General features: G+C 39.2%; 1 protein-coding gene across 1 annotated transcript in view; it reads left to right on the top strand.

Annotated features, from left to right (window-relative positions):
* LOC139739852 (C-terminal-binding protein 2-like) overlaps positions 1-18,909 on the top strand; it is a 114,893-nt gene extending 95,984 nt beyond the window's left edge. Inside the window, exons 5-8 of the mRNA XM_071650452.1 lie at positions 7,533-7,677; positions 10,366-10,572; positions 11,996-12,120; positions 13,541-18,909. Of these exons, the coding sequence (XP_071506553.1) occupies positions 7,533-7,677; positions 10,366-10,572; positions 11,996-12,120; positions 13,541-14,137 (1,074 nt within the window). The 3' untranslated portion in view covers positions 14,138-18,909. The remainder of the gene's footprint in view (positions 1-7,532; positions 7,678-10,365; positions 10,573-11,995; positions 12,121-13,540) is intronic.
* Positions 18,910-19,291: the final 382 nt, after the last annotated feature.

Below are 19,291 nucleotides of genomic sequence, written 5' to 3'. Positions count from 1 at the left end.
CTAGATCTTTCTCTACATAAAATCGCTATGAGTGGTCGAGTCCAACGTGCACATACTTTACTGACACTATGTACAGGGAATCATGAACAATTTGATATTTACCCTTTCCAAAGAAAATGCATGCAGGGCTCTTGATGTACTTCCATCGACAGTTAACAAGCTTTACATTATCGATCTTCTTATTGAAGATGGCGGTGATCGTCATGTTATTCAACAGCACCCTCTGGAATCCCAGGTTCATGGGCTTTTAACCCGTTGAAGATGAGTCCCGAGAATACTCGGGCAGGTGTCTATGGGAAATGTGTGTTATAATAAAATCAGTCCGTCCTCAATGGGTTAAGAAAATAGGACAAATCTATGAAAGCCTTCTCATTGGGTTTGCCTCTTACTAAAAGCTTGGCTGTGGCTCAGTATTCCAACCTTTGCCTGTCTTGCTTGCTTATAATTACTGGTACAGCGTGAGGGACTTGAACTAAGGCTGATACCCCAAAGCTGGACAACAACGACAACAATAACAACCAACATCAAACAATAACCCTCCCATATGGTAAATTCACATTCTTGTGGTCACATGATACAAAAGATGATGATACGAAGGACGACAGAAACATAGGATCTAATGATGTTCCAGGAACAGGGTGGGTTTTTTTGTTTAGTTGTTTATTGCTTGTACATCTTTTGGTGTTTTGTTTTTCTTCTTCTTCCATGAGTTAAATATAACATTATATGTGCACCTTAACTGGAATTACTAGGAATAGAGACAGGATGACCATGATACAAGTGGAATTTGTATGCTGGTGCACGTACTCAATCCCAGCTCCTCTCTGATACATCGATGCAAATCAATGCAATGTGATGCTTGTTATTGATTGGTCGCTTGATGGCAATTAAGTCCGTGGTTTTCTAACTCACCGGCAGTATCACATGCATGCTACCTGGAAAGCACTTGGAAGGGAGGGATGAAGTTGTGTCATGTGGTAATGTCTGCGCATTGCTTCTAATTGTTGGTGTGGCTTTAATTTTTTACTTAGTTTTTAAAGGGGAAATCTACCCTGAAAATTAGTTTGTTTGAATAGAAGTAGAAAAAATAGAAAAAAAGGGCATTGAAAGTTTGAGCAAATTCTTATGAAAACTAAGAAAATTAGGATTTTTTGAAATTGTGATTAGTCAGATGTAAATTGGCAATTCTTTGATGTCATACGCAAGCTCACCCCCATTTTACTCTGTTCTACAAAATAGTGTGAAAATCACTATTTTTTCTCTGTTTGGAAAATGGCTCAAATTATTGTCATGAAAATATGTGTGTCATTAGTACCAGATAGTGAATATATGCCAGTCATGTGAAACTGTCGTGCCACATGGTCAGGATGTACTATAGACCTATTTGGAAAATGATATGATGTAGTGGTGGTTTACCAGTTGCCATAGTAACATTTCTAGTTGCATACCTGCCAACTGTTCAGATTTAATGTGAATATTCAGATTTTTCACTGAAAGAAAATGCATTGATTTCAGTGTGTTCTGATTTTTGTAAAATATCTGTTAATAGTTAAGTACCTATATGAAATTTATAAAAGTTCAGATTTTTAAATAATTTTTCTTTGTTTGTTCAGATTTATTAAGTCTCGAGGTTGGCAGGTATGTAGTTGTCTACCGGTCACTGATGGAGAGAACTTTGCCAGTAGCTGCCCCTCATGTTGCTTGTCATTCCAGCTCAGTATGTGTGTGTGTGTGTGTGTGTGTGTGTGTGTGTGCACTTACCCATGGTGTAATACGAGGACACACATACGAACTTTACGTTTAAACCGAGGACACACAGAGAACCAAGGACGTCCTCAGTACGCAGACCATTCCAAACGGTCTGCTTTTGCATGCTTTCTGCATGTAGGGGTACATGTTTGTAGGTCCTCAATTAGCATTATTGTAATAAGTCCTCGGTTGGATGGTAATATGTGAATGAGTCCTCGGTTGACAAGAGTCCTACTGACACACAGGTCCTCGGTTATGTGGTAAAATTCTTATATGGGTAAAACAGGTCTTCGGTTTCCACCATAGACACGTACATGTGTGTGTGTTTTTTAAGGTCACCCCAGTATTGTCTTCACGTAGAGGGTGCATGCTCACCAGTTGCGGTGTGAGAGGCTGCTGAGGTTTTGGAGCATTGCCACGGGGCGGAGTCTCCCTGCCACCGGTTCAGGTGTTACACAAGTTTATGCCCACATGTTCATTGTATCGAAGGCATGACACAGCAGGCTGCTACAGCTGTACCTTTTGTGTGGATAGATAGAGGGATGCATGCATTAGTAGCATTAGTATAGCCGTAATAGAACATGTTTCTTGGAGGCACAGATGGCTGTTCTACCTAAATTCTGTGAACGGTTTGAAATGGTTTTGCAAATCACATTTGGTTATATATATATGGGCAAGTCCAAGATAACGCGCACGTTACGTATGGAACATTCAGAGACTTTTATGACCTGAAAAGTAGTGTTAATGGCCTTTGATCATATTGAAATTCATCATGGTGATTGATATCTGGAAGAAGCATAATCATGTAAAAAATTGAGAAAAATGACCTTGACAATTATATTCTAGAAGAGAAAATATGTGCCATCGGACCAGAAAAATTTTGTTTTTTTAAACATTTTTTTCAACCTCAAAACTCTCTAAAAGTATATCATTCTACAACTTGTAACTCACTGTGATGAAAGTCACAACACTCAAGATTATCACAGGTAAGTTTCATGTCATTAGGCAAAAAGCTCTAATTACAGGTTCTAATTAAAGACAGACATGACGTGTTACGTATGGGACAGTTACGTATGGGACAGTTTGTCCCCCATTCATTTAGTGTGTGAAGAACCATGTTTATGGGTATTTTGCATATTTATTGAAGTAAAATCAGTTGAAACTACTCAAATACTGATCCAGATTGTCAAGGAAACAATATTCCCCAAATATTCACCATCATAGTCATATTGAATCATATTTTTATATTTTTATGACCAACCTGGGTATGCATGCCCTTTGTCCCCCATTCGTTTAGTGTGTAGAGAACCATGTTTATGGGTATTTTGCAAAATAATTTTGCAAAATACCCATTTAAACAAATTTTTGCATAATTATTGAGGTTGAATCAGTTGAAATTACTCAAATACTGATCCAGATTGACAAGGGAACAATATTCCCCAGATATTTACCATCATGATCACATTCAATCATATTCTATATCTTTTATGACCAACCTGAGTATGTATGCCCTATTTCTATCAGGATAGTTACTACTGAAAAATTGAATAGTTTAAAGTGTTTACTTGCATTGATGAAGGGCAGTTTGCCATTTAGTTTCAATGAAAAACAACTTGACACAAGAAATATTAAGTTTAATAAATGCTGCGTTGAACCCCAGTGATCGAGTAGATATATGATGCCTGTCTAGCAGTCAGGTCATTGATTCGAGTCACAACTCAGTATGTATACCCATGAATTTTGTTGTGGCTACTTGAAAACTGAATAAGGACAATTTGTGTATCACTTGCAATAACCAAAAAAAAAAAATCATTTTACTTTTTTTTCTTCTATTATATATCACAACCATTTCAAATTGGATCTCCATCACATAAATTAGAACTTTGCAAAAGGGCATTCAAATAACCTTAGCAATTTCAGAAAAAACCTAAAAAAAATGACCTCATTTTGTTACGTATGGGACATCTCATGATAGGACACGAGTTAGTTTGCATAATCATTTGCATAATCCCTAAATTTTCATACCAAGTTAAACTATGTGATGAACTTCTTATGTCCACATATTAATCAAATATTATTTGCTTTCCTTTGAATTAATATGAATTTTTATAAATGTCCCATACGTAACGCTGTGTTTCACATTTATGCAAATCAAGCCCTTGAAATTTGCATAAATTTACATAATATCATTTTTTCCTTCACGGAAATCAAAACTTCAACTCATAAGCTTCAAAATGATACCAAACATGTCAATATTGAGCAAAGATGAAATTTTGCCTTCTGGGGGGACCTTATCTTGGGCTTGCCCATATACAAATATATATATATTTTTTTTTTTTTTTTTTTTGTGCAGGTGCTTTTGCATCATAAGAATGGCAAAGCGCTGTGCAAGGCTTTTATGAAATACATGCCATTTTACATTCCTTGATTAATGTGTTAATGTTCTTCCAAGAATTAGAAGAAAAAGCTTGATAAAGGACACTCACATTGAGGTCGCTTGTCAGGTACAAATTTGCTAAGCCAAAGTCCCAAAGTGTGAAAGAGTTTTTAAGTTGGTTTAAGAACTTCAAGAAGAATAGTGTGTATATGCTCTAAGAACAACAGATTGGGTTCCACCATCTGGTATTCTATGAGTCAAATACTTCTCAGTACCTTTTTAATCCCTGTCAACATTTGTATTCAATGAAGTCACAAAAAAGCTAGGAAACATGACATAACAGCACAGGAGTGGTTTGATTTTTTTGTTTCCCCCCAGCGAGTCTTGGTCAGGATGTTTCATCAGCTGTGGTTGAAATGTGCAGATCATCTGCATTTGTTTAAGGAATTTACCTTCATCCGGCTGAAAAAGAAGGATGCTTGAGAAATGTCAGTTTGAGATTTCAAATAGGTTTTTGTTTCCTTGGTGCATATTTTGCCAGGTGAGAAGTAGAAGGATGTAGTTGCAGGTGGAGATTCTCTGGCGCTAGTGCCCTTCTTCCTCTTCTCTGGTGATTTGTGGAAAATTCAGCCTTGTATGCCGCTGGATGGAAATATCAAACAGTACATTCCATGATTGTCTTCAGTGTGTATCATCACATTGCAATGACTGACTTTGCGTAGCATTCTATCACATTAAAAAGTTTTATATGTTGTTTGCCATCGCTGTTTGGATTTGTTTTTTGCATTTCTTCCGCTTATTCTTCTTTGTACTCGCATTGAAGCATCTCGCGATAGGAAATGTAGAATTACAGAGCAGGATATCTTTAGAGCTGGATGCATTCCTTCAAGATGAGAGTGACGGACGAGAGCAACACATTAATTTCCTCCCCAGTGGCCGAATGATTCACAGCCTTCCCAGAATTCCTGGCTTTGTTCTACGGGAGGCCTCGACCACTTCCTTCCGGCCCCTGGTCTGTATGTCATCTCGGCGTAGGGCAGTTTGAAATTGGCAGGGCTTCCCATGCATGAGGTCATCACGAGGCGGTGATTTCTCGCCGAGTGCATGACCCCTATGATATCAGTCCTCAATTCAAGGTGATTCTGTGACTGTGGGGAATGTGACGTTGCCCTTCCCAGCTTACACTTGATGCGACTACCATAAAACAGCACGGCTCATAGAATGGCACCCATCGTGTCTAAATTTGAAATGTTCAGTTTAGTTTTTCACAGAAAACTCTTGAATTATTTCTAGTCTTCCAGACCATTTATAAGTTGCTCTGAGACAGCAAGAACAAAAGCCAACATGGAAACTCACCCACACTCGGGATTAAAAAAAAAAAAAAATGAGGGAATCCACAAATGTGTTAGTTACATTTCTGAAACTGTGCTTTCAAACCATTAAAAATGTACATTCAGAGTCATTTAGAATGGAGAAAAAAGCTTGGATTTGTTCATTTGTGTGATTTTCTAGTAAGGTATCAATGTTTTCCCTGTGAAGCGTAGCTGGATATGAGTCATGTAGATCCATCTGGACCAAGAGGAAGGAGACAGGCGAAGAATGCGCTGAGAAGATCCTAGAGATCCCATTTCAGTTCCGAAACCAGTGGGAGTAGACTCCCAACAATCACAATCTGTGTCTGCATCACTGTTGAGTATGGAGTTTGAAAATTGATCCCATTTAGGAGTACAGGGTGCACTTCATCCAGATTTTTTTTTGTCTGACAAACTGTTATAAGCTACTGAAGTCCTTGCATCTGATTGGCTGAGAGCAAATTTGTTAGGAAAAAAGATATCTGACATAATGCGTGATGATATGCCCCGAGGACTAATAGTGTTTGAATGAATGCTTCTCACATTTTGTCATGAATAGAAAGCGATGAATAACAGCTGTCTGGTGTAATTGTGTGGGGGGTTCATTTTATCATCTGTGGTGCAGAGAAAAAAATATATCGTCGCTGGGGTGACAGGACCATGTATACCCTGCAATTTTGGTGAAAATGACTTTTTTGGATTAATGATCAAATAATAGGTTAAGTGATGTCCTGACCAAATCCCAACTGTCTTACTCCAAAATTGAAGCCACCACGGCATGTCAAAGGAAGGGTTATCCCATTCGCTATAGTGCTTTGGCCGCCATGTTTTTTGGCTCTCCTGAACATTTGACATATTTTGTAGATACGAGGTCACAATATATATTTGTTTGGGAGTTTTGGTGTCATTTTTGCAGATAATGTTGAATATCAAAAAAAGTATGGTTAGAAATGTGCTTATTTCTTATATTTGTTATTATTATTTTTTTTTTTTTTGCAGTATGTAGCATCTATTTTGTGTCAGCTAGTCGTGAGGAAAACATTAAAATGTATTGCCCAAGCTGTTTCCATTGAATGTCCAGTTGTTCGTAGGAATTGCAAACAGTGAGAATTATTTCCATGAAATAAGGCGTCACAATCAATTGTGTGCAACTGTTCAATTGCTGTTGTTTTATCATTTTATTGCCGTATTAAAATTAAAGTGGATTTTGTTAAAGAATCTGGCTTGAATTATGATGAGTAGAATTATATTAAATTTTTGTCATATGGGGCTTAAATGTCACAGACTTAATTTCATACAAGTGTACATTTCAGAGAATTTAATGTATGGAAGCTTACAAGTGTCGCCAAGAAGACAAGATATTTCCTTGCCTTCTTTACCTTTTTGGGCCCATGAAGGCAAGGTCCAAGATCTCACTTTCTACACAGTGGCACTTACAAGCTTCTTTAGAATTGAGGTGATGTCGGTGAGGAATTTGTTTGTTTCATTTTTCCGTCTGAGAAGATGGCTGGATAGCCCATATTCAGCTGCACTAGCTGGTCTTCATGAGGCCCAGGTGGATGTGAGGTGGGACCACTTCACTGGGTTATGTGCTCTGCTCTTTGCAATGAATGAATGAAGCAGAATCTTTTACGTGCATGAGTTGTGACTCTTTCACATATGGGGCCTCCATTTTATGACCTGCCAAGACACAGAGTATTTTTGCCTCTCAGGGGACGGTATGATTACACTCGGCGTTGCTCAGTACAGACCTCCCAACCATTCTGAATTTGGAGGACGGAATCTGAATTTTGACTATTCCCAGCTCTTGTTTTGATAGGAGTTTCCTAATTTTCTTGATGATTTTACTACGCACTCCTATGGGAACTGCTCTTTCTTTCCTACTTTTGAGCCAAATCATCCCTATTTTTCAGTCAGAAAGGTTTGGAGGTCTGCCAGTAAGATTCGGGGATTGAACCCAGGTTCTTTAGATCATGAGGCTACCACCACCCTGGATGATATGTAAGACTTAACGTTTTCTTTGTTTTTCCTTTACCTTCTAAATTTGCTCCCAGGTGCTGAATGAGGCTGTCGGTGCGCTCCTCTACCACTCCATCACACTGACGCGGGAGGACCTGGACAAATTCAAAGCCCTGCGCATCATCGTCCGCATCGGATCCGGCTACGACAATGTGGACATCAAGGCGGCAGGGGAGATGGGTAAGAGAGCCCTAAGATTTCCCCCTTAGATGTTCTAGTCTTGGGTCAAGATGACTCTTAATTTTGTTAATTGTTTTCCACATTGTGGTAAGACATTACACAACAAATCTAGTTACACATATTATATAACATTGGTTACCATTTTATTTCCTCTTATCATACTTTTAACTTTTAAACATTAGTGTTTACGCTGGTACAATACATTTGTGCCACAAAATTTAGTGATGTTTTCAGTCAAATGTTATTCAGTTTGATAAAATCAAATAGTCTTCTTCCAACACTCAATAGAGTCCCATCAGTTCTCCAGTGCTGTCTAAACTAACAATTGCCCCTTGATATGTCATACATGTATGTGCTCATTAAGTCTGACTTCCTAAGTTTTGGTGCACTGCTGCGCAATATTACGTGCCCTTGCCCCCGCAAGAATTCAGACTTCATTTGAGTGATTTTAAAAACATACTTCCTCTATGTCAGTCATCTTTGAGGTTTTGGGACTTGGGTTCCTACCTCTCAAGTCTCCAAAGGCCTTGATGATCATTGTTGGACTAAATATTGTGACGGATGTTACTCTGCTTTTTGTGATTGTGTGGCAAATCTGGCAGGAAACCTCGAAGTGCGCTGCGAAACAAACCATGTAAATATTTAGAGTAGTAACGTCCTAGGATGGCGAAATTTAGTTGACTCCATTTGTGCTCTTTCACCGAGGCGGTGGACCACCTTCATCGAGTCCCATTAGATGAAACCTGTCATTACTTACAGCAATTATGCCACTTTTCGTATGGTTAAGGCTGGAAATTAGCAAATTGATGCTGCCAAGAAAAAATACTTGCCATTTATGAAGAAAGGAACAAGTCAGAAGTGATGAGTTTCTTCTTGACAGGAAAGCCATCGTCATCCCTAGAACATTCCAGACAGAATGACTGACCTTCCTTTCTCGGCAGAAATTTAGGGGGGGGGGTGGGGCTGTGTCAGAGACCGAAATGATTTAACTTCAAACTTGTCAAGTGATTTCGAGCACCAGCACCTTTAATGCTGACTTTTAAATTTCCCAAAGGAGAATCTGGACGCATTCTAAGCAGAGAACCAGAAATGTATCGCATAGTACAGCCATAGGTTAGTCTTGTTATCAATACATTAGTGTCTATGAAGACGCCGAATATTCCAGAGTTTGGTGAGGGGGCGATCACCATGACAGTCACACATATTTCAGACAATGTGGATCAGAGAAATTTGATAGAAATGATACAAGCTATGAGAAGGGCCATTTGTGCCATGAAAGCTACTAACACAGATATTTATGTAGTAGATACTAGAACAGGTTGTTTTATCATGTGTAATATCTTTCTTCACAAACACAAACATGTGGTAATTATAGTACTTAATTTGTCAAAATGTCATTGGAGCCTTTTCTATTTCAGTTTCCTCTAGTTTCTTTTCACCAAGTGTTTTTGATATTTCTTTGTGTGGAGTATGGTCTTCTGTTGTGTTTGTTTGTTGTTGTTGTTGTTGCAATGCAATATGTAATAATAATAATAATAATAATAATAATAATAATAATAATAATTGCATTTATGTGGCGCTTCATACTGACGTTTCTAAGCGCACTTTGCTACTCATACAAATAGACTAGAAAACACAATAACATTAACAAAATCAGCGTTAACAGTAACAAAAGAAGAAGAAAGAAAAGAAAAGAAAAGAAAAATACAATGTTATATGAAAACTGTTCATACAAGTGCCCACACAAGACATTCAATGGTTGCTGTGGTGCATCAGCTTAAGTGGACTCGAGGTTGTCAGTGATACAGGGCCTTTGACAGGAAACTGAAAGGAACAAGATACATCTTGGCCCAGTTTTCACTGCAGACATCAAAGTGAAGATTGTATTTTTAGATGAAATTTGACAAACATGCTTCCTAAGTTCCTTTCATTTCAGGGGGTAGCAATGATTAAATTCATCTGTGTGCCCATTGCAGTGTCATACTTTTTATTTCATTTTGCAGCGATCTCATTTCTGTCAGATCCAATTCTGGTGATGAGTTTCTCCATTCTTTAAAAAGACTTTGTACAATGATATTTTTCTGCAGATAACCACTTCAACATGTTTGTCTTTCCTTTGACAGCTAACAATAAATATGCCTTGCCCAAAGCCCTGTTGCATGTTTTAGTAAATCACTACACATCAGGGCCGGTGCTGTGTCTTTAAAAGTGGGGGGCCCAGTTTATATTCCTGGTGCCACTTCCGGGTTTAATCCGTTGAAAAGCAACAAAAAATAAATAGATAAATAAAGGCTTCTAAAAGTGCAATTTTCTGGTGCCACTTTCAGGGTTAATCAGAAAAAAATGGGCTTCATCGTAATTTTCTGGTGTTACTTCCAGGTTTAAAAAAAGTGGGGAGCCCCCAAGTGGTTAGACCTAATGCATTCCTATGTATTATGCAAAAAAAAAAAACCCAAACAAACAAAAAACAAAAGTGGAAGGGCCTGAGCCCCCACACAGGCAAAAATCTTGAGAATGCAACCGTGATGCAAATCTCGAGATTTGTATCCCGCTAATTTGTTTACGTGTGAATCCCCTTATTGTGCCACACTTCATTCTCAGACAAGTTACAAACAAAGCACTGCTTAATAGTTAACAGCGTGATGTTGACTAACCACCATCTCCATCACCTTTGCCCCCCTCCAATAGGCGTGGCCGTCTGCAATGTGCCTGGATACGGGGTGGAGGAGGCGGCAGACTCCACCCTCTGTATGATCCTTAACCTCTACAGACGCACCCACTGGATGGCAGAGATGGTCAAGCAGGGCAAGAAGCTGTCCGGCGCCGAGCAGATCAGGGAGGCGGGCGCCGGGGCGACCAGGATTCGCAACGAGACTCTGGGCATCATCGGACTAGGTGAGAGAAAATGGGAATGTTCGCACCTTGATGAAGTTGTGACATGGAAGAAAAAAGGGCACAGCAAATTACTCTTCAGCAGCAGTTCATCAGTCATTCCCACGCTGTTGGGGCTCCGTTTCCCAAGTTGATTTCATCTTGGCTGTAATTGCAGTTATCATGGTGTGAACTACACATATGTAGAGCCAAGTGGCTCTTCTTTCCTCGTTAACAATTATTGACAAGTACAAGTTGCTCTTTACTGGTCATGCTTAATAGACATGTGGAGTTCTGCATCATTGTTAGGATGACAGATTTGCCTTCTGCTATTCTGACATGAAATGCCATCTACAGATGAAATAGTGTGAATGCTTGGAAGGATTGCTAAAGTGTGTCAGTAACTTTAAATGAAATGCGATTTCTTTTTCTTTTTTAATGATGAAAAGTGATTTTTGGAAATTGTGAGTAGATCACTCTTTAAGTCTTATGTTGTGGGATTGGAGTTCTGTAGCTGGTTCAAAATTCAGACTAGAATTTGAAAGAGTTAACTTGAGTAGAGCTTAAAAGGATGGTATAGTATTGGAGGAGGTGGTGGAGATGAAGATTGGACTTATAACTTTTTGCGAGATACCAAGAAACCACTTATGAAATAATTCAGCGCATACCATCCTAAGAGGAATTCAAGTTTATTAGATGAAAATTGGTTTTGGAATGGCTGAGACATCCAAAAACAAGGTAAAACAAAGCAATCCTAATAAAAGGTGGGTCCCACCTTTTATTGGGATAGCTCTGTTTTTGGATATCTCAGCCATTTCAAAACCAATTTTCATCAAATAAACAGTGAATCCCTCTTGGAATTACGTGCTCTTTCATATTTCATAGGAGGTTTCGCATTATCTCACCAAAAAATTGTAGAAACCTGAAGTAAGATCTCAACCAAAGCTATATGATCCCCTTATCACAAGAATGGAAGAGAGGAACAAAGAAATGGAGAAGTGCTATCTAAAACACTTTGTGGGAGTGTCATACTATGGTGTTTCAGGCAATCCAATAACAGCTTCTTTGTGCTAGATTGTATTTGATGATGATTGGATAGATGTTAGATTATTAATCATAGGTTAACAATACATAATTCTGGAGCTCAAGATAAGATGCTTGTGTGTTACGCGTGATAGTAAAGAAAGAATTATATGTTTTTAAAAAAGTGATCCCAGCAGCAACTTGGCACCAAATTTTGCTTTAGTCATCTTAAAGCAAGAGGCAAGCATTGATGTGATCGATGTTAACCCGTTCTGTACGGGAACCTGGTGACCTGGGTACTAATTCTATGGGCATTTCAGAATTCAGTATGGAACGGGTTAACAACGCAAAAGTCTACTATTATCAGATATGTGGTAATGGTTGCCATGAAGTTCACACTGTAACAAAATGTTTTCGCACGTAGGTCGTGTTGGGACAGCCGTTGCTCAAAGGGCCAAAGCGTTTGGTTTCAACATCCTGTTCTACGACCCCTACCTCCAGGACGGCATGGAAAAGGCTCTCGGTCTCACAAGAGTATACACGCTACAGGTAAAGCAGCATGCTGCATTGATTCAAATGTCGTCCATTTGAAACAACTTGGGTAATCGAGCTGTGCTGATGATCATATACTGTATAAGCTGTTGTTTGCACGTACAGATATTTTCGCGAATTAGGAGGTCACAGACGTTTTCGCGAGATGTTATTTTCGCGGATAGACACCGAAGCTATCATAAATGCATTGCTACCATAGCGTGTAGCAACATTTTCGTGTGTTGGATTCTTGATCCAATAGTGATTGGCAAAATTCGTGAAAATTAAAGGGATGGTAATGTATTGGTGAGGTGAGGATTCAGCTTTTAATTTTTTTGCCAGATATTTATTAATCACTCCGTGAAATGCTCAAGAGCATAATATTCATAAAGGAATTGAATGTTTACTTGATAAAAATGGGTTTTGAAAAGGCTGAGATATTTAAAAACAAGGTAAAACAAAGCTACCCTAATAAGTGGATCCCGCCTTTTATTAGGTTTGCTTTGTTTTGCTTTGTTTTGGATATCTCAGCCATTTCAAAACTAATTTTCATCGAATGAACTTTGAATTCCTGTAAGAATTATATGCTCTTTCATATTCCATAAGAGGTTTCCCATCTACAAAAAAAAATCATTAAAAACATTGGAAACCTAAAGCCCAATATCAACCGAAACTATACTGGGCCTTTAAACCCTCGCCAAAATAACAGCTTATACAGTACTGTAACGGATAATCTCATATGGTCTGACAAGGGATACTAGTACTGTCAATTTAGAAGCTGCTGTAGTGTGTAGAGTAGAAAACTGGGAATGATGACTATATGGAGGCTGAGTGCTGTCACATTGCTGAGAAATGTTTAGGTGTGAACATGATGCTCAGTCCACAGCAAGCAGCGATATCCACTGGTGCATATTATTATTTTACGTACTTAATGATGCATTGTAATCAGACAGCCATTTACAGCCCTACTACTGTACAAGCTGTTATTTTCGCGTACAGATATTTTCGCAAATTTTCGCGAGATGTTGTTTTCGCGAATTGACACCAACGCTATCTTACATGCATTGTTACCCTAGTGCATGGCAACATTTTCGTGTGTTGTTAAATTCGCGATCCAACTGTGATTCGCGATATTCGCGAAAATTAAACCCTCGTGAAAATAACCGCTTATGCAGAATACCAAGAGTAAGGTTGGCCATTTGTCTTGATTTTAGAGTAAATATCCTACAGCCATGTGATTGCAATCTAAGATATCATTGATTTATCAGCCCACTTTCCTCAGAAGTAACATACATTGCCAGCAAAAATTGTTTAGTTATTGAAATATTTTTTTGAATCTTTATAGCTATTCATCACATTTTTGTTAGCCTGCTATCGCCTCCTGGAAGGGATAAAATGAGAATTTTATCAGTTTATTGTTTGCATCTCTCTCCCACAGGACCTCCTATTTCAAAGTGATTGTGTGACTCTCCACTGTTCCCTCAATGAGCATAATCATCATCTAATCAACGAATTCACAATCAAACAAATGCGTCAAGGCGCCTTCCTGGTCAACACCTCCCGCGGTGGTCTCATAGACGAGAACGCCCTCGCCCAGGCCCTCAAGGAGGGGCGCATCCGAGCCGCCGCGCTCGACGTCCACGAAAACGAGCCCTTCACATATACCTCAGGCCCCCTGAAGGATGCGCCCAACCTGATCTGCACGCCCCACTGCTCCTGGTACAGCGAGCAGAGCAGCAACGAGGTGCGCGAGAGCGCGGCGGGGGAGATCCGGCGCGCCATCACGGGTCGCATCCCCAGCAACCTCCGCAACTGTGTGAACAAGGAGTACATGGTGACCAGTGGGCAGTGGCAGGATTCCAACCACCCCTCTGAACTCAATGGATCAGTCTATCGCTATGCACCGCCCCCTGTTGTTGTACCTCAGCCAGCCCAGCAGCTCGTCGCGGAAAACCACTCGATGCCGACGACCATGGTAGCCACCACAGTGGTCAGTAGTGGGCATTCAGACACTAAAGCGGACCCCGAACAATGAGGGTGCCCCACTCCCAAGACAATCTGACCCTTCCAGAAATGCTCCTCGAGGAACTTTGCGAGGCGAAAACCGTGGTCTTACCAAGTAACCAAAATCTCGACTCTAACTGTGGAATTGTCTTGTATTCTGTGCCAAGGCAGTATTTAACGTTTGTTCAGACGTTGGAGAGAGAGGAAGAAAGCAAAAAAATCTTGTAAAAATTTTACGTCAGCACAACCACTTTCTAGAGCAACTCTTGTGTATAAAGAAAACAAACAGATCGCACACAATTCTACCACCGAAGCCAGTAGCTTGTAGATTTCCTACGGAGTATCTAGTAGAAGAAGAGAAAGAAATTGAGTATTTTAGGAAGATCAAAACTCATTGTCTTTGTCTAGTCACAGTGATATAAGCACCTTTCTCTCCAGTTTTCACCAGTTGTAATGTATGTGCATGTCTAGTGAATTTGTGGCCAAAATTATATATCTATCAGCAAGGAGAAGAACGGAGGGGAAACAAACACACACCAACAAAAATTTATGAAGAAATGTATATCAGTGAATCTCTTGAGAAACTGGAGGAGAGAAAAAAAATGAAGATATATATTGGCAGACGCTAATCAAACAAATTTAATGTGAACCAGGTTGGGACTATGTGGACATTGTAAATTAGTCGTTTTGTAGTTTGTGTACTTACAGCTGGGTGCTGACTGTTGTTAGCTTGAGAGGACGTAATGTGGAGAAATATTCGGCGGACAATGGAGGGATATTTTATGTTTTGTGCCTGCAGACAGCCACGCGCGTTCGAATTGACTCTCAAGGCCCTCGCGGAGAGCCAACTCCAGCGATCAAGATTTGCCCGCCTCTTTCGCAGCGAGAGGGCAGAACATTTCTATTGCTTTCGACAGATCCTCGTGGAACTACGCCTATGACGTTGAGTCCAACAGCGAAGGAAAACTTGTTGAGATAACTTTCGGTGTGGCTGACTGAGATTAAGAGTGGGCTACCAGCCATTTGCCACAAAGGACTGTTTTCAGCAAAAACTTGCGAAAGTTTCATGTACATTGATCAGTTCCACACTCGACTTGATATTTTGGAATTAATGCAAGACAGAAGACTTGCCACAGAAAAATGTGTAGTTTCTTTTTATTTTTGATTTGTAAGTATTTTTCTCTGCTCATTTTATACAGCTCTATTGTTTATTTTATGTTTGTAAGTATGCAGGTCTCACCAGGCAGTGTTTGTCATGCAAAGCAGGTTGAACGTATTCTCGTCAGTAACATGTACATTTGGCAGGAGGGACTTTTTCTTAGAACATGGTGAATACCTCTAAGCAGAATGGTGCACCATGTGATAAAGGCGCCAGCTGAATGACAAAGAAAAGTATTCCACGTTTGGAGGATTTGTTTATAAAGGTACCTCACTGACAGCTTGTACCTCATTGTGTCCGGTATATATATTGCCCAGTTTCTTCTCCCATTGTGTGTAGTGTACCAAAGTGTGATGCCATAGACATTTATCGCCATGGAAACTGGCTTTAAAGGGATGGTACAGTATTGGTGGAGATGAGAATTGGGCTTTTAACTTTTTGCGAGATACCAAGAAAACACATATGATATAGTACAGAACATACCATTTTAAGAGGAATTCAAAGCTTATTTGATGAAAATCGGGTTTGGAATGACTGAAACATCCAAAAACAAAGTAAAACAAAGCGATCGTAATAAAGTGTGGGTCCCACACTTTATTAGAATCGCTCTTTTTTGGATATCTCAGCCATTTCAAAACCAATTATTATCAAATAAATGTTGAATTCCTCATAAAATTATATGCTCTTTCATATTTCATAAGAGGTTTCTCATTATCTCACCAAAAAATGTTAGAAACCTGAAATTAGGTCTCAACCAAAACTATATAATCCCTTTAAACAACATCACCTGGTCCGGTCTAGGTACGCTATCGTTGCTGATCGTGCTCGCATCCGGTTCTTACCCAAGCTGCAATAAAAGACTGTGGCATCATCACGTTGGTACTCTGATGGTCGTAGTTTCACCTCTTGGCACATTTTATGGGGCAGGGATGTCGGGAGGGGGTTAGAGAACTCCACCCTCTATCCAGCTGAATCGGGGGGAGAGAGTGAAGCAGTACAACACTGGACCTTATCATTGATTGTAAAGCATTACTGATGCAGGAGGTCCAGTGATTGCGTCCACTGTTGTGTGGAAAGGACTGTTTCGTCATCAAGAGCCAGTCTTCCTCTCTGCCCTCTGGGAGTGTTGGAGGAAAGAATGGTGGGTAAGAAAATTGAGTGAAGGGTGCTTGTCAGGGGACTGAGCAGGTGCTTGTCCCAAGGCTCAGAACATTTAAGGCATGGATAGTACTGTTTACAGACCTGTGATTTCTCTTTGAGCCTCAACATCCCACAGATAAACTTTATAACAAAACAAATCAAAAACTCAAGTGCTTTAACATCCTAATTTATTCACTTTATCGAAAAAAACCACACGCCAATGTTTATACAGTGTATACAAAAGAATGCATTTTTCACTGCTTATCCCTAGTGTCGTTTGAACTCAAGTTTGTGTCATACCATCCTTGTACCAAGGTTCATCTTTTGACAAAACTTGGTAACAGATCTTTCGAAATTTTTGAAAGTCCATCAGAACCCGTCTTGAGTTGAAACTCGGAAGTCAGATCCATCTTCCTTTTCTCTATCTCTCCCATATTTTACTTTAATGTTGATTTAATATAAACAAACAAAATTCAGTTCCGACTGATTCACGTGATCAAGACTTTAATTACACATGAGCATATGTGTTTTTTCATTCAATTTAGAAAGGAGTTGTATGTTCATATTTCTTGCCAAATGTTACGAAATACTTTTCAACAGCTAAAATATACTGTTCATCTGCCATGCAAATCATGTATATTATCATCTTTGCACTGCCTCATGCGTTATGCTTCATTTTATGATTTTTATTTCTTTTTTTTTTAATTATTACTTGTAGCAATAGTTTCATTTGTGTTTTATGTAATTTATGTGTTGAGTAAGCTTGATGCTGTAAGATTAATTTCTTCTTCTTTTTTTAATGCCAGAAAATGACAAGGTATTAATGCTGAACTCATGTATTCATTGCAAGTGAGTGAAAATGAAAAGCAAAGACTGCAAGCTGCAAACACGAGGTAATTCTAGATTTATGTATCATATTTCAAGCAACTACATATCGAACAGGAGAGCTAGCGACTGTGGCGTCTCGTGTGAAATCAAGCAATGTTCAGAATAGAGTTGGAGGAGGACTGCTGTATTTAATGGTGTATTTCTCTGTGAGGCCTGACTCCCATTCGAAAACAAAATCAAAGATGCAAGTTTTTTTGTTTTCTTTGCTGTCGAGAAGAAACGGACACTTTAAACAAACAGGGAAAAGTTAATGCAGCCCAGCTTGCTACTCCTATCTCTAAATAGATAGAAGTGTCATAGTCATGTTTGAATAGACGTTCCAGGAATCTGCAAAAGGAGACCTTTTAACGGAAGTTGTGTAGAACCATGAGATTCTACCATTTAGATTCACAAAAGTATTCCCCGTATTGCGAAGGTAATCATGCACTTTCCAGTGGTGAACCTGGAAAATGAATGTTTCAAGGGTGGGATTGCAATGAAGATGCCTTGCAGTTGGCAACTTGGTATATAGTTAATGAGGAAGGAATATGAAGACTTCATACCTTGTCCTTTTATGATCCCTCTGGGGAAGATATGGAGCTTGGTTGATAATATCTTTTTTCTCTCTTTCTTTTTTTTTTTTCAATTGTTGCAAATTCAATCAGGATAATGTCTCTGTTTTGAATTTAATTTGATATTTGCATTGTTTTAATTTGTTGTTATGCTTTGGCAACATATCTGAAGGGACATAGTTCAGCTTTCCATCCATGCGGCTGTGGATTTATGTGTCTGTGGCAAGTGAAACGTCGTTGAAATGGCCTTGTGTGTTGAATTTTCGAAACTTACAACTTAGACTTAAATAGAGAGAGAGGTAGAGAGTTGGTTCACCAAAGAGTAAATTATGTTTTCATGCACATTTTTCTTTTTAAAGAAAGTGTAGGTCATTTGCCACTAGACATTATTATTTCCACTTCATGTTGCTAAAAGGTTAGCAATTCCGTTGAACTATACAAGAAAAATGACAAAAATGAATAACTTTCCTGTAAACTTGTACAAATAATCAAACAAAAATGTGTATCTTTCGTTGTCACCAAACAGAACATACGTCAGTATGATTATTTTGATGCCTTATTCATTTTCAATGGAAGCTTTAGATACAGTATCTCATTTTTTTCTTTTCTTAGACTAGTAGAGTTTTATTGGTGAAAAAGTTATTTGCACCATTCTGTAAACAGTTGCTTGTCCTTCATAGTGTATACTTTGTAAATTGACATTTTGTACTGATGAAAACTTCATGGAACTTATTTGTGGAATGTGAATGTTACATTGTGGTGGGCGATCAGTGGCTAGGGATTGTGATGTTGCCATAGTTACAGACTTGAAGAATCTACTAGAGTGTTGAATTTTGATACACCGATTTCCTAGGCCCCCCTTACAAAAAAGTGAAAAAAAAAAAAAATCCTCCTCAGACCCCGCCCTCCCAGATAGGCAGGGAAAAGAGCGGAGATCCTTCCGTAGGTACTTAGCCAAATGTCCCTTGTGTGATGTTGTAAATTGTAAAAAGACCAACGCTGCTAGTCAGTCAGTCAGTCAGAGACGAGTGCTATGCCCGTATTGTCTCATCATCTCGTGTTGCTGGAGCTGTATACCTCAACCCACCCCCCCCCCCCCCCCCCCCCCTTAGGATGATGGAGTAAGCACAGTAGCCATTGCTGTATGGTGAAATTTATGAACATTCAGTTCGTAATGTAATTTGTCTTAGTGCTTTCCCTCCATCACCATTTCAAGAGAGAGAGAATGATAGAGAATTGATGAAGATGACTCCATCAAAGAAAATAATTGCAGTTATGAGCATTCAGTGATCATTGTAGCTCTGTGTGAGGTCATCAGGATTACCATTGATTGGGTTCATTTAGACATGTCCACAATTATGCAGTTGAACTGACTAGGAGTGGATGTGTGCCCAATGTTGATATATTTAATTGATGAGATCGACATGCGTGTGAAAAGACATCTCCA

Source organism: Diadema antillarum, unplaced genomic scaffold (genome assembly GCF_040938485.1).
Source record: "Diadema antillarum isolate AM-2024a unplaced genomic scaffold, OU_Dant_1.0 seq00000821_RagTag, whole genome shotgun sequence".
Classification (NCBI taxonomy): Eukaryota; Metazoa; Echinodermata; class Echinoidea; order Diadematoida; family Diadematidae; genus Diadema; species Diadema antillarum.
Note: the sequence above shows the minus strand (reverse complement) of the source record. Positions and strands in the feature narration are given on the sequence as shown.